Source organism: Topomyia yanbarensis, chromosome 2 (assembly GCF_030247195.1).
Source record: "Topomyia yanbarensis strain Yona2022 chromosome 2, ASM3024719v1, whole genome shotgun sequence".
NCBI lineage: Eukaryota > Metazoa > Arthropoda > Insecta > Diptera > Culicidae > Topomyia > Topomyia yanbarensis.
Genome location: NC_080671.1, coordinates 123441745 through 123458109, shown reverse-complemented (window position 1 = coordinate 123458109; position 16365 = coordinate 123441745). Strand labels below are relative to the sequence as shown.

At 41.9% G+C, this 16365-nt stretch overlaps 2 protein-coding genes across 2 annotated transcripts; both read right to left on the bottom strand.

Moving 5' to 3' along the window:
• Nucleotides 1-2208: 2208 nt before the first annotated feature.
• On the bottom strand, nucleotides 2209-4011 carry LOC131679708 (uncharacterized). The gene has a single exon (XM_058960443.1). The coding sequence runs from the start codon at nucleotides 4009-4011 to the stop codon at nucleotides 2209-2211; it is 1803 nt and encodes a 600-aa protein (XP_058816426.1).
• A 10982-nt stretch (nucleotides 4012-14993) lies between these two features.
• LOC131686186 (uncharacterized) lies at nucleotides 14994-15719 on the bottom strand. The gene is made up of 2 exons (XM_058970413.1): nucleotides 15497-15719; nucleotides 14994-15370 (listed from the first exon to the last, which is right to left on the bottom strand). Exons 1-2 carry the CDS (start codon nucleotides 15706-15708, stop codon nucleotides 15070-15072), a joined length of 513 nt encoding a protein of 170 aa, XP_058826396.1. The 5' UTR covers nucleotides 15709-15719; the 3' UTR covers nucleotides 14994-15069.
• Nucleotides 15720-16365: the final 646 nt, after the last annotated feature.

Here is a 16365-nt window from a genome sequence, read left to right as displayed (position 1 = left end):
TTAGAAGCCATACCAAGCCGTTTCACTTTTGCTAACAGTAACGTATGGTCGACGCAGTCGAAAACTGCTTTGAGGTCTGTATGTATGGTGTCAATTTGTGAGCCTTCCTCCATATTTCTTATGCAGAATGAAGTAAACTGAACCAAGTTTGTGTTTGTTGATCTTCCTGGAAAGAAACCATGCTGATCTACTGAAATGTACTGTTTAGCGGAATTCAACAGTCGATCGCCGACTAGGATCTCCAACAGTTTTGAACCAGCACACAATGACGTGATTCCACGGTAGTTTGTGATGTTTCGCTTGTCTCCTTTTTTGAAAACTAGGAACATCCATGATCTCGTCCAACCGATGGGGAACACTGACTGAGAAAGCGATTGGTTGAAAATTAATCTTAGTGGGCTACATAGAGCATGAGCACTAGACTGCCCAGAAAAATAATGAATTTTTGAAAACTCAATCGGCCCACCCCTGAGTCGATTGCTAGTCCCGCCAGGAGTACTTGCTCCCAATTTGAAGCAAATCGGACAAGTCTCGCTACCGGACCAACGTGCCGCAAGTTTGTATGGGATTTTTCGACAATTTACGTGGAGAAAACCCTCTTGCTCACATTTTCGCCGCTAGGTGGCACTGTATACATCAGATTATCACCAAAAGTGAAACTTAAGAAGATAATTTTATTATCTACAACTTTGTTGAAGACTGCAAAGCGATCCGACTCCAATAGGAAAAGTTATTAAACTTTTAACGAAGTGACGTCTGAGTCAGTTTTGCATGGGGCCTAGCAGTGCATGGTAGTGTATCAGTACTAGGTTCTAACAGACTAAACTTTTTTATGGATTAATGGTTAGACTTAGCTGAATAGTATGTTCGGAAGAATTGCAGTACATAATACGAGTTATGTTTTGGTTAGAAAATTTTAGTTTAATCTGTGACCGCATAGATGGCGCCAACGCTAACTTTTCAACGGAGAGAGATAGAATGTCGAGATGTTTGGAAGAATTACTGCAATATTCTTGTTCTACAACTTTGTAGAAGACACCTAATTTCTATCTCTCTTCGTTAAAAAGTTAGTGTTGGCGCCATCTATGCGGTCAGATGTGGAACTACAATTTTCTAACCAAAACATAACTCGTATTATGTACTACAATTCTTCCGATCGTACTATTCAGCTAAATCTAACAATTAATCCATAAAAATGTTTAGTCTGTTAGTACCTAGTACTGATACACTACCATGCACTGCTAGGCCCCATGCAAAACTGACTCAGACATCACTTCGTTAAAAGTTTAATAACTTTTCCTATTGGAGTCGGATCGCTTTGCAGTCTTCAACAAAGTTGTAGATAATAAAATTATCTTCTTAAGTTTCACTTTTGGTGATAATCTGATGTATACAGTGCCACCTAGCGGCGAAAATATGAGCAAGAGGGTTTTCTCCATGTAAATTGTCGAAAAATCCCATACAAACTTCAAGCACGTTGGTCCGGTAGCTAGACTTGTTCAATTTGGCTCAAATTTGGCGCAGATACTCCTGGTGGGACTAGGAATCGACTCAGGGGTGGGCCGATGGGGGTCATTTTTTATCTGTCACTCTAATGAGCACACTGCTTCAAGACTATGGATGGAATACCATCAGGTCCCGCTGGAGTTTGGAGTCCCTACACCGAAACCTGGAGCAGCAGAATAGAAGCAGTACAAAGAAAATTTATACGGTACTCGCTTCGATTTCTACCGTGGCAGAATCCAACAGAATTACCGCCCTATGAAGATCGTTGTCGTTTCCTCAACATGGATACATTGGCCAAAAGAAGGAGCATTAGTCGAGCTGTATTTATTGGAAAGGTTCTAACCGGTACTATTGATTCAAGCTACATTCTGGCGCATATCAACAACAACGTGCCACCTGGAACGCTCAGATCAAGAGAGTTTCTGCGACTTGATTTGCAGCGTACTGAATACGGTCAAAACGAACCAATTAGGGTGATGTGTGATATTTTTAATAGTTACTATGTCCATTTTGACTTTTCAGAAACAATTGATGTTTTTAAAAGCCGACTGAAACGATATATAAGTTGACCAAAGTTTATTTGTTGTTGTTGTTGTTGTTGTTTATTAACGACACTTTACACCTAAGGGTGCATTCGTGTCGGAAGAAAATTGGTTTCTATACTCGTATTAACATCTCATAATATTTTACAATTCAGTATTTTTATATTCGTTTGTACAAATTAGTTTCCTTGAGGAAGCTTAGCAGTTTGTCTTCGGTGTCCCCGTCGTTGCCTAGAGCCACTCGCAGGCTGGTCGAATCGATGTTGTGCATCCTTCTAGCATCGTCGTGTTTTCGGCACTGAAGAATTATATGACGTACATCTACGGTTACCCCGCAGCAGTCGCAAACTGGTGGGGTTTCTCTCTTCAAAAGGAAGTCGTGCGTCAATCGGGTATGCCCTATTCGCAACCGGGTGAGCACTCGTTGATCAGCCGAACTCTCGCGGTCAGTCCACTTTACCGTATCGAATTTTATTTCGCGAAGCTTCACTTCAGTGGATGCAGACCATCGACGGTACCAGTGATTTCGGATAGCTGATTTTGCCTGATTGTTGGCGTCTGCTCCCGGAATGGCTATTTGCAAAGGGGCATTACCCCTGGCTTCTCCAGCGAGGCGGTCTGCCTCTTCATTCCCGCGAATTCCAGCGTGTCCTGGAATCCAGCACAGATTGATTGGACGATGTCGTATCATGGTTTCAATCTCCTGGATCCACGGATGCTGGGACGTGCCAGCTTCAATTGCCGATAAACAACTGGCTGAGTCTGTCATTATTAGCAGATCGTTGGAAGTGTAGTACGAAGTTACCGCTGTTTTAATTGCAAACGCCTCGGCTGAGAACACGCTGCACTGTGGCGGAAGACCAGTCGACTGCTGGAGATGTTCTCCAAACATTCCCGCGCCTACTGCGTCGTTGTCTTTCGATCCGTCAGTATACACAACCGTTGAGTTGCTGAAGCGAGCATTCAGGAGCTCCTGAACGACAGGACGGACCACCTCAGAGGGATCTCCGGCATTCACACTTCTTTTGATATCCCACACGACGTGGGGCTTGGGCTCGTACCACTTTCGGGTGGCTAGTCGCGTTCGAGTACAAATATTTGGTAAGGGCATTCCGATCACCTCTGACAGTTCTTCGGAAGCTCGACGTACTAGTGGGAGATCCGCATTATCTCTGCTTTTTTCCAACAAACTGATGGACAATCGGGTTATGCTTTGGAGAACGAGGAGATCAAATGGTAAGGTGCCTGCTTCGGCCATGATGGCTAAGATCGGACTTGTAACGAATGCACCAGATGCAAATCTTACCATTCTGTTGTAGGCGGGCGAGAGAGTTTTGGTGACGACATCTCCGCCCCGACTAACGAGTCCCATCCCATACAATAGTCGCGAAGTGACAATGGCGGAGCCGATTTGTAACAAAGAAGTCCGTTGACCACGTGGTAGCTTTGCTCCGATCATTTTCAGGATACGCAGCCTGGATTCACATGCCTTCTTCGTTAGCTTGCAATGCGCTTTGAAGTTCAGCGATCTGTCGAGAGTGATACCGAGGGTTTTCAGTTGATTTTGTGACGGTATAGCTACTGTATCTATCCTGATGGATTGCGTGGGCTCACGGCGGGCATTCGGGCTACAGTAAAAGATGCTGGATTTTGTTGCTGATATCGTGAATCCAACACTTTTCGCCCATCTATGAACGGCTTTTACTGCTGACTGTAGTTTCCGATAGAGTGGTTGTTCTTTTTTGCCCCGCACTACAAGAAGGATATCATCGGCGTACAATAGCACTGTCACGGTATTCGGAACCACCCGGAAGATAGGTTGGATTGCTACGAGGAATAGGGTAACTGAGAGCACAGAACCCTGTGGTACACCATTTTCCAGCGGCAGCTTGCGCGATAAATGCCCATCGACGTTTACCTGGAACGTTCGCTCTGAAAGAAAGCTAGTGAGCATGTTTATCATGTTTCCGCGTATCTGCCACTTTCGTAATGTTCGCAGGATGCCGTATCTCCAAGTGGTGTCGTACGCCTTAGCCAAATCAAGCGATGCTATCAGACAGTGCTCGTCACGGTCGGGTAATGACCTCTCCAACTCCGCAAAATATGTGTCAGTACCTCGGCCGGATCTGAAGGCATGTTGTCGAGTGTCTAGCCGCCCGTTCGATTCAAGCTCGGTAGTTAACCGTCGATTCACCATCCGCTCGAATACCTTCGCCATACAGCTCGTTAACGTGATCGGTCGGAAAGCAGATGGACCTGTGTCGCTCGAATTCGGCTTTGGGATTGGCACAATAATTCCAGTTCGCCAACAGGATGGAAATACGCCACTGCGCCAAACCCTGTTGAAAAGCTCCAATAAAGCAGTTTTCACCGACAATGGTAGTCGTTGTAGCATTGGATAGCCGACTGAATCCGGACCTGTAGAATTACTTCGTCCTCTGTCAAGCGCCCATACAAGCTCATTCAAAGTGAAGTCGGAGTTATAGATGCCGTCGGTCTCGGGTGAAAAGTTGAAACGGTTTCGTTCGGCCTTTTCCTTCTCAATTTGAAACGAAGGAGGGTAGCTGGATGTTGCCGATATTGCGCTGTAATGCTCTGCTAGTTCTTCAGCCACTTCTTCTGCATTATCCGTGTAGCCAGCTGAACGTTTAATGACGGCTGGGCGATGCTGACGTTTTCCTCTTAATGCGTTCACTGTCTGCCACATTTCCGATGCAGTGGAGTTTGGGGATATTTTCGCGACGAATTCCTCCCACGATCGTTGTTTGGCATCACGGATTGATTTTCTTGATGCTGCCCGTGCTTCCTGAAAGCTTTTCAGTGCTTCAGGTTTTCGTGGGTCCTCCATTTCGATACGCTTCAGTGCTCTGAGTGCTTTTCTTCGACTTTTTATGGCTGCTTTTACCTCCGGACACCACCAAGGAACTGCCTTAGGTCCGACCTTTCCGCTGGTTCTGGGTATTGCAGTGTTTGCTGCAGTGATCAAATGATCGACAAAACGGTCGATTGACATTTCGACGCCCGGTTGTATGGCGTTGGCGGTCAATCGTTCGTAAGCTGTCCAGTCCGCTTGGTCATAAATCCATTGTCGCCTTTTTGTTGGAACATGTGAGAACCCGGGGATGGAAACGGTTATTGGCAGGTGGTCACTGTTATAGGTATCTGGAAGCGTTCGCCAGGTGAATTTCGAGGCCACAGTAACGGAGCAGATTGACAGGTCGATAGCTGAAGTAGCACCGGTGGCTGGGTCGACTCGTGTATGCGACCCATTGTTAAGTATAACTAGGTGTTCTTCCAACGTTTTTTCTGCGATGAATTGACCTAGTGCGGACGATTTGTTGGATCCCCAGCATATGTGATGAGCATTGAAGTCACCTAGCACTAACATAGGACGTGGGAGCTGTTCGAGGAGGTCACATAGTTTTTCTTGGCACTGTTGGGTACTGGGAGGAATGTATATTGATACCACCGTCATTTGCTGTGGTAGTTGAACCCGAACTGCGATCGCTTGGATATCCTTATCGACGTCAATCCGCTCAAAGGGCACTCCATCCCTAATGGCCAGGCCCACTCCGTGTTGCCAGTGTCGACAGCTACCAGTCTGAAGCAACAGAGTATAGTTCTTGCCAATGAAGTCGGCTGGGATCACTCGATTGTCCACTTTGGTTTCCTGTAGTGCTATTAGGCTCGGTTCGTATTCAGTGATGAGCTGTTTAAGCTCGCTGACATTGGTTCGCAGCCCCCGAATGTTCCACTGAAGTGCGAAACATCTACTATCGCGTCTGGCGGAAGTCGTTGACGAAGACGATGATAAAGGCGAAATAGACCTTCGATGTCCAGCTGGCACGTTGCGTGTGCTGATATCCACGGAACGATCGGTACTCTGGTACTGGTTGTGATGTTGCGATGTATCTTCGCCGGCGGAAAGCCAGGAGGAGAATTGCGAGGACTGTATATCAGGGAGGTAGGGACAGTCCTCTTCCCCCCGGTCGATCCCTTCATTATGAAGTGGGGAAGCTACTTTCTTCTCTTCTTCCCCAAACCGGTTACTCGTTGGACTCGAACTGGTTACATCTGCAACAGAGGAAGCAGCAGCAACATTTGCGCGTAGATGAAGCGATATTGGACTGACCTGTGGGACGTCTAGCCCCACAGTGCCAGCCGCTGTCGAAACAACTACACGATTACTTCCAGAACTACCGACAGCGACCGGCACTGAGGAGAGACTTTGTGTAGTTTTAGTGGATTGCTTCTTCGACGATCGGGTTGCTGATTCGTTGTGGTATAGTCTTGTCGATGTGCCTTCTCCGGGTGAAAGCAGCGGTTGGTGCCAAGGTTCAGCAAGAACAGTGTTGCCAACCGGATCTGTAAAAACGTTTAGCGCAGCAGTATCTGTGAAAGGGACTGACCTGCGATAGGTCCAGCCCCACAGTGCCAACCGCTGTCGTACAAACTACACTATCATGTTCAAAAACACCGACTGCGATCGGCACTGGGGAAGGACTTCGTGTAGTTTTCGTTGATTGCTGCTTCGACGCTAGAGTTGCTGAGCCAACGTGGAACATTCCTGTAGATATGCCTTCTCCAGGTGAAAGCAATGGTTGGTTCCAGAGATGTATGGGTACGGTGATGTTAGTCGACTCTGTAAAGGAATTTAGCGCAGCAGTATCCGTAATAGGTTTGGCAAAGTCAGAACTGACCTGTGGAGGGTCAAGCCCCGCAGTGCCAACCGCTGTCGTACAAACTACACTATCATGTTTAAAAACACCGACTGCAGTCGGCACTGGGGAAAGGCTTCGTGTAGTTTTGCTGATCTCCTTCTGTTCGTCGCTCGGGATTCTTTTGTTTACTGGTTTGCAAGTTGTAGTGGTGAAATCGGTGTTCCTATCGGCCACAGAGGTGAATTCACTATCAACGGGTTGGGGTATGACGGCCCGGATAGTTCCTTCATCCTGCTGTGCTTGCGTTGGAAGGAGTACTACACTTTCCTCTCTTCCAAACCGTGGTCAGTATTCGTGCGTGGGTTATCGTTGGTATCCAAACGTTGATGAAAATGAGAATTATCGAAGAGGCTGGCTAGGAGGCGTCTCGGTAATCTCAATTTCATCGTCTGAATATTCCATCGTTTCGTTGGTGGTAGTGGCAGCGGTTCTTTTTGGTGGTGGGCTTAAGTTATCCGGTGAGGTTGTCGTTGGTTTGCTGAACGGGGTGTGTTGTTTCTGTGGTCTTCCTCGTTTTGAATCCGTATTTATCGCTGGTGAACTATTCCTGGATCTCGTTACAGGCCCGATTTGTTGGCTCGTTTGCTTCTGTTCTTTGTTGTATTGTGGTTTTTCTTGGCTGGCGGACTGTTGTTTCATCTGATGGATGTACGCCAACATTTGCTCGATTTTTTCGTCTTTTCGTTTGGTCTCCGCCAGAAGTTTTGCGATCGTTTCGTCCTTCTTCTTCATTGCCAGTTCCAACTCTTTCAGCTTGCTAAGGATCTCATTCGGTTGTGCTGTGGCCTGAGCATAGCTGCCTTTACTTAGATGTTCCGCTCGTTTGCGTGCTTCCGGGAATGTTAGATTGTCGCGTACTTTTATTTTTATGACCTCCATTTCTTTTTTATAAACAGGACATTCGCGGCTAGTTGGTTGGTGATCGCCTTCACAATTCCGACAGTACGCCGTTTCTTTGCATTTATCTTCGCCGTGTTTATCTTTCGAGCAGTTAAAACATCGCTGGGGACCAGGACATCGAACGCGTGTATGGCCGTAGTTAAAGCATCCATAACAAAGCATCGGGTTCGGGAAGTATGGGCGAGTAGGAACGTGAAGCAAACCGATCTTTATGTATTCCGGGTATGTGGTCTTGCAGAAGGTCAATATTAGCGCTGGCGTATTTACTCTATTCTCGGCTTCCTTTCGTGTAATTCGCTGTACACGAATCACTCCCTGGCTTATGATTTCCTGTAAAACATCCTTCTCTTCCATATGAATCAGATCGTAGCAGGAAATTACGCATCTGCTTACGTTCAGATTCGGATGAGCTTCGACCACTACTTCAGTGCCGTCAATGAGCTGGGTCATTTTCTGCAACTTAGCAACTTGGGCAGGATTCCGAACTCGAAGGGTATACCGTGTCCCTTGAGCTTCGGTATTCGCACCTTCAATTGGACCTCCAGCGACAACCTCTACCGATTTACCGATGATGAACGGGTTTCTAGGCAATGGTACACCGTCTTTGCCGGTTAACTGCAGGAACGTCAATTCGCCGAATTTGTTCGTAGGGTCCATGTACTCTGGTAGTCTTCTCGTTCGCGACCCTCCCGGGTCACCGCTACTAGCGGCCGCCATTTTGAATCACACCACCAGACGTTGGAGAATACGCTGTGGCACGGTCACCCGATACCAACCCCAAATGGACAATAAAGGTGAAGAAAAGGAAAGATCTTACCTTATTTGCCCCTTCAACGTCGACTTTTTCGAAGTGTTCCCACACTTTTGGGACACACTGTAGGTAAGCAGGATCGCAACTACCTTTTTGTTCGCTTCTACGTTTCCTTTAATGAATAAAACGCGCAAAAAAAACACTTTGCAATTTATTCCTTTTTTCGCCGTTCCAATACTTTTGGCACGCACTGTGGCGTCCAATTCACACTGTACCACTCTCTTCAGCAGATCACAGCAAGAAAAAAAAATATTTTTCTTTTTTTAAAACTTTTCGTCAATTTTCCAACTTGAAAAAAAAACTTGCTTCCAGCCCACCGTCACCGTCACACACGCAGCCGGCACAGCCAGTGAATGAAACTAGCCGGGCGACCGCACTGGCAGCCACAGCTATGGCTGTTTGTTTTGTTTTTATTGCCGCGTGGGTAAACTAAAATGCACTTATTTCAGCCGTTTCTTCGCCGATTTGCACCAATTTTTCGCTGTTAGTCACTTAAGAACCACTTCACTCGTCTTTTTGCACTTGATTGGATCGCGGCGATCGCGAAAAACACGCCAAAAACACCGTGTAAAATTCGAGAACGCGCGCTGTTTAGACCGTACGGAACGGTGTTTCCAACTCAGATGAAAGTTTATTTGTGATAATGGATAGTCTTAAGTTCTTCATGTAGACCTAGTTGTCCGATGAATGTAAATAAATAATAATAATAATAATAATAATAATAATAATAATAATAATAATAATAATAATAATAATAATAATAATAATAATAATAATAATAATAATAATAATAATAATAATAATAATAATAATAATAATAATAATAATAATAATCTCCCTGCCATCATTGTCCAGCCTCCCTACCTGCTCTCCGCTACGGATGCTGCTATCCTGATGTTGAAACTTATCCCCCTCTTCCCGAAGTATAACAGCCCATTCCTGTGTTTTTAGCTCTAATTGCTAAATTTAATAATATTGTTTTAAAATGCCCAATTTACCATTTATAAAAATAAGTGACAATCATGCAAATTGTAGTTAATACATTGTCCGGTAAAATTTGCGTGTTTTTCATATTTTGTTCAGTGTGTTGTTCCACTGCACAGTGGCCCGAATTCACAATTCAGGAAGACAAAAATGTTTGTGGCTAAACCTTATGTTTTAGAGCTATTATGTCTTCAGGACAAATAATCAGTATTGATAAGGCCATCTCCAGATGTAGATGGTATTAGGGTGGCTCTTATTGTTAGGGTGATTCAAACATTATTTTCTGATTGTGAAAAGATAGAATATTGCAGTCTTCAGCAATATTGTACAGGAACTGACACCAAGCAACTTTGCCGAAGATGTCATAGTTGTATCTCCAAAGCTTTTTATTTAATAGCTAGTTTAATTGAGCAACTTAGGGAGTTCCTAACAAAAACAGTTTTTTCGCTCTAACTGTTTTATTTTTTATTTTTCATAAACAGTGTCTTCAGACAACTTGTAAAGCTTATCGAGACAAATTTTTTCATAATAGAAGAATTCATATATCACCTTTTAAACCGAAGTTATGAGTAATATTGAATAAAAAATAGGTCCTTTTAAAATATTTATATCTAAACTTGGGGCAAACAAAAATAATTTCTTCTTCTTGCATTTCAAAGAGAATACTTTCAGGCATGTTTAGAAAAAAATTGCGAAGGTGATATTTCTGAAAAAAATTTAAATGGAGTTTGAAAATTGTGATTTTACTACTGAAACATGCCTCATATAGAGTCAAAATTTCTCGAATGGGTAACCCAAATTAGGTGATATCGCAATTTCGATGGAAGATCCATTTTTTGGTAGTATGTGGCATTGCAAAACCGAATCCTGATGGGTTCAGCGAAAAAAATGCTTTTTTTTTGTAATTTTTTTAATCGATCCTGCAAGGTAATCGATTTCCATATGTAAATGGCGAAATATCGATGGCATGTTGTTAGGTACAAAAAGTAGTATATGTGACATTTTTTTCGAACGAAAAGGATTTATTCCATTTTTTTATAGACAATTGTTTAAAAAATCTGCAACATTTAATTTTTTCGGATTGGAAATGTTGTAACAATTTTATTGCTGATTAGTTCGTTAAAATTTAATTTGGTCGCCCGTAGTAAAATTTTAAAAATAAGCGGGCTAAAAATTTCAAATGTCAATATTATCGCAGACTAACACACATAGAACTCGAAAACAATTCTTCGCTCGCTTTACTGGTCATTTTTAGTTGGGACTGTGGTCGCATTTGAGATTATGGCGCCACTGATATGTTGTGTTATCTTATAACAAACGCCATTTTGGGGTAAACTTAGTTAGATATGCCACATCACTTGTCTAAAAAATATCTACAAAGTCGCGTTTTCAGTATGTTAACATTCTGCTTGGTTACTGAGATATAGTGAGAAAGGTGCTGAGAATTTTTTAATTTTTTGCTTCAAATGACTGTTTCTGTGCATTGGCTCCAGTTATCTTGATGTATAAGATATTTTTATGTGTAAAACTATCTGAGAAACACAATGGCACAATCATTTTCGAAACAAAAATACACAATTTCTGAGAAAAATGCAGTTTAAGAAATGTAGCACTGCAACTAAAAATAAGTATTTTTTTCTAGATTCCCTGGCCAATTTCCTTCAAAATGTACCTCACCGATAGTTTAAAGACCAAATATAGTCAAAGATATGAATAAAAGTTAATAAATTAATAATTTTTTTCTATTGAAAATTTTCCATGCACGATTATGACACAAATTGTGTCATCAATACACACCTACGACACGTGTGAGTGAGACTTTTGTTTACATTTATAGTGGAAACTCGCAACATAGTCAACCGGTCTTCGTAATATTTGAGATATTAATACAGAGTAGATAGATGCATCAATTGTCTTCTTTAAATTGTTTTTACCATTTATAAGTTTCAAGATATTCAATCTCAAACATTAAAAATCATTTTTCTCGAAATGTGATTAATAGACCTTTCCACATTTTGAAAAAGTTTTAAAATATACATGGGTCAGCTTAGATTTTTGTTCTACGTGTGAATTTAAGAAGTTTCGCCAAAAATGACTTAATTTGTACATGATTTAGAGGTGTCTCCAATCAAAAATCGTGTTTTTGCTATGTTTCCATAGTAAGATCACTTACACTCTGATTCAATAGGCCCTACATGCCCACATATCATCAAATATTGTTCCTTAGTCATATCTTAACATGTTTTAACAGGTGAACATAGCTCTAATCGCAATAGAAAACTTGTTAACCGGATTTTTATATAGAAAAGAATATCAAAATCAAGAAAAATTAGTAGCATTTTTTCTTGGTTTTGAAATTCTTTTCAATATAAAAATTCAGTTAACAAATTTTCTATTGCGATTAGAGCTATGTTCACCTGTTAAAACATGTTAAGATATGTCTAAGGAACAACATTTGATGATATGTGGGCATATAGGGCCTGTTGAATCAGAGTGTAAGTGATCTTACTATGGAAACATAGCAAAAACACGATTTTTGATTGGAGACACCTCTAAATCATGTCCAAATTAAGTCATTTTTAGCGAAACTTCTTAAATTCACACGTAGAACAAAAATCTGGGCTGACTCATGTATATTTCAAAACTTTTTTAAAATGTGGAGAGGTCTAGTGGTTCTTGTCTTGTAAGGTAGGACAACAGCGACGATATGCGCAAGTATACGGGGGATAGACCACTAGTGAAAAATTATGCCTGAGCCTGAGGGATAACCCTTTTGTAAATTAATGGTTGGGACCGTGTATGAAAGGTGGAGCTAGTGTTCTAGTAAAATTCGCGGATCGATATTTTTTGAACGAATTTCCTCAAAGTGTTATGTCTGTTAACCTATGATATTATGGTAAAATAATTTTTTTTAGGTGCCCATCTTGATTTGATTTTGCAATGCCACATACTACCAAAAAATTGGATCTTCCATCGAAAATGTGACAGTTTGGGTGGCCCATTCGAGAAATTTTGACTCTATATGAGGAATTTTCGGTAGTAAAAGCACAATTTTCAAACTCCATTTAAATTTTTTTCAGAAATATCACCTTCGCAATTTTTTTTCTAAACATGCCTGAAAGTATTCTCTTTGAAATGCAAGAAGAAGAAATTATTTTTATTTGCCCCACTTTTAGATATAAATATTTTAAAAGGACCTATTTTTTATAGAATATTACTCATAACTTCGGTTCTAAAGGTGTAATCTGAATTCTTCTATTATGAAAAAATTTGTCTCGATAAGCTTTATAAGTTGTCTAAAGACACCGTTTATGAAAAATAAAAACGTTAGAGCGAAAAAACTGTGTTTGTTAGGAACACCCTAAGTTGCTCAATTAAAATAGCTATAAAATAAAAACCTTTGGAGATACAACTATGACGTCTTCGGCAAAGATGCTTGGTGTAAGTTCCTGTACAATATTGCTGAAGACTGCAGTATTCTATCTCCTCACAATCAGAAAATAATTTTTGAAGCACTTTAACAATAAGAGCCACCCTAATACCATCTACATCTGGAGATGGCCCAATCAATATTGATTATTTGTCCTGAAGACATCATAGCTCTAAAACATAAAGTTTAGCCACAAACATTTTTGTCTTTCTAAATTGTGTATTCGGACCACTGTTCACTGTAATCACCTGCAGGAGAGATATTACTTACCCTAAACCTAATCAATACGCATAAGTTGTGGGCCACCGATGTATGTGCTAAAGAATTTTATTCTGCCTTTAATGACGAAATTTCTACAGTTTGACCTTGTAACAATATCTTGTCAAAACACAATGACTTCCAGTAAAACAATGCAATTTGTTTACGGTCTGAATAATGCATGAAGTTGATAGTAGCTCAGAGAACGAGGAGGACAAATGGAATTCATGGAGGATACCTTTCTACTAACCTAGAGTACGTGCTGTGGGAAAGAGGTAATATGCTTACGGTGTCTGTAGGTGTATTTTACCTTCTAGATGGGTTGCAAAACAAGCCATACATAAATAAATTTCTAGGTCAAAAGAGCATCCGGATACCTTACTGCACCCCCAAAGGATTACTCTTGTAGAACTCATAATGAGCGCAGCTTTGATAAACATCCTCGCCAAAAATGGGAAAGCCAGCGCCTAATTTTAGTCAACGACCGACGACGCAACGGTTGCAGTGGCAGGCCTTCTGTCAGTTAACCTGGAACACCAAGGTCACCGTCGTCGTTGGCATACAACAGTACTGTGCAGGAAAATGTGTCTCCAGGCGGAAACCACTTGACCCTACTTGAGAATTTTACAGCTGAAATAATCCAATCCGGGGGCCACCCGGCAGCATCTGCAAAGTCTTTTGTAATTCCATTAGACGTTACGTCGTCCGTGAGGAAGCTTTTCGCGCCGAGCTTCGCATAAATCTGGCCCCCCGCTTCCGGATCTCGACCCAACAACAACGGTTTCTTTATTGTATCGACGACGCGGCGGACCGCACCAACCAGCCCGTAGTCCCTCATCTCATTTAAATACCGGGCGAGTGAAGGCGCATGAGAGGGACAAAAAATCAGAATAAGCAAGTACTTGAGCACACTTTTATTGGAAACTGAATTTTTCATTTTGGAACACTGCGGCTGCTGTTTCCCATCCGGTATACCTAAGTACTGGTCTGCCCCTACTGTACACAGTGTGCAAGGGAGTTCGCGAATTTTCATTTTAAAGCAGTGGAAGTCGTGTTCGGAGCGGCAGCATGACAATGCACTCATGAATGGAAAGGAGCAAAGCGTGTCAAGTAAAAACCTCTCAGCTTAATTATTCATGTGAAGAGATTAAAATACAATTTTCGATTTACAACGCGTACGCGGTGAAAGGTATTTACGTTCGAATTTTCTCATGACCATGTTGAACGGTTTTGTGAGGATTCTTTTCCGAATCGGTTGGTACTAGAATGTTATGAATGTGAATGCGGGGAAAATGTTGCCAAAAAGAACATGATATTCGAAATACAATTGAGTTCCACAAGATGACGACACGAATGAACTCATGATGAATGAAGTTCATGTTTGACAATTCTCGGTGGTTTGTTTACTTTGTCAGTTGCGTGAGTGCGAGTGCAACGGGTGCTCATCTGTCACATTCAAACTCACGTAACTTCTATGTAAACAAACCACCGAGACTTGTCAAACGAAGTTCATCCGGCTCATTTTCTGGGGTTATGTCGGTTGGTGTAAAAACTAATGGCACTCTTAACCCCTTCGTTGCCATGCATTTTCAAGGTAACAATCCTGAAACAGCATCTTTTGCAGTAAAGCCGAAATTAATAAGAAACCGTAAAAATTGCATGGCAAGCCACTCCATTGCAGCTACACTTTTGAGAACAGCCGATTGCATTAAATTTAGTTTTCGTGTTTTTAAACTTACCGTGTTATCATTGCTTGTAAACGGACTCGTAGAACCTATAAACCTAGATCCAATAAAAAACACTTCAAGCTCAACGCGCAATACAAATTAAACTAAATTCACAACTGATTAAATAATTCTGTTTATTGAAAACAAATAATCTACCACTGATATACTAGTTATGATATTCCTTGAGGTTTCATTTCAACAGCGCCGATCCCACCAAAGCAAGTGCAGCACCAAGAACACGGAGATTGATTTCGGCTAGGCTAGCTCCACCTGGTTCTTGTCGTTCGACGCGTGCTTTTGGGACCAGTCCAAACTTCCCGAACAGATCGCTGCCATCAACGTCCTGTTCGAGTTGCTTGCCGCCTGGGCCGGCGTACATCAGCACAGCGATATCACCGATGGATTCAGCATTCTCGGCTTGCAGGGCAAACGCTTGCACCTTTTGGACTCCCTGGCCAATAAGGTCCAACTCTCGTAGCTTGTTGATTTCACTGTGAAACGGAGAACTAGAATTAGTTTTAATTGAAATTCGTTTTAACTCCACCAAAAGTGGAGTCGGTTACAAATTTGGGCAAATAGAAAATTTTTTTCACAGAGCTGTGAAAAAAAATTCTTACCTTCGTTCCGTTCCTAGGCAACGGGCCAACGTTGCATACAACTGTCCCCGAATCTGGTAACCGGTGCAAAGTTCGTCGTTTGATTTGCTCTGGAACTGGACTGCTGGAACGGTGATAGCATCTTCGGCTTCCTGAAGAGGGTTTGCGGCCACGGCCATGGCCAAAAACAGCAGAACGAGAACTCCGATCTTGCAGAAGTAAACTTTTTCCATCTTGTTGGCTTGAGGACAGAACTGTGAATGAGGAAAATTTTTTGGCGATCGTGGTCGCAGGTTGCTGCGATGGATTTTTTTCGAGGGTTTCAGTTCGGAAGTGGACCCTACACGTGCAGAAATATTGACAATAAATCGATTATTGAACAATATATTGATTGTGTAAGGGTATCTTAAAAATATTGATCATGTAGAAATCAAATGGGATTGACGGATTGAAGCAGTCTTGTCAATATTTTTATTGACAATATTCTTGTCCCGTGTAGGGTCCGCTGGAGATTTGGATAGGGTTTGCAATCTGACGGAATAGGGTAGCTAATAAGTGTAAGTCGGTAAAAATAATCTTTTTCGATAATTTTGTTTTCAAAAGTAAAGAAAAACAAAATCAATAAATAACGTTGAGAACGATGTAAAATAGAGATTTAAAGTGTCCAGACGGCCCACAATCCGCCGGAGTTTTTCAATATGTCCCAAGTTAAAATGTGTCCCATAAAATGTCCTGCATTGGTTTAAGATCGTAAAATTGGTCGATTTAAATCCTTTGTTTAGTTGGAAAAGTATTATCGAAATCTATTGAAGATCGAGTTATTCAATCTTACCAAGTCGATTGTTTCAAGTGGGTGAATTTTAAAACTAGCGTTTATTGCAAGGCTATTC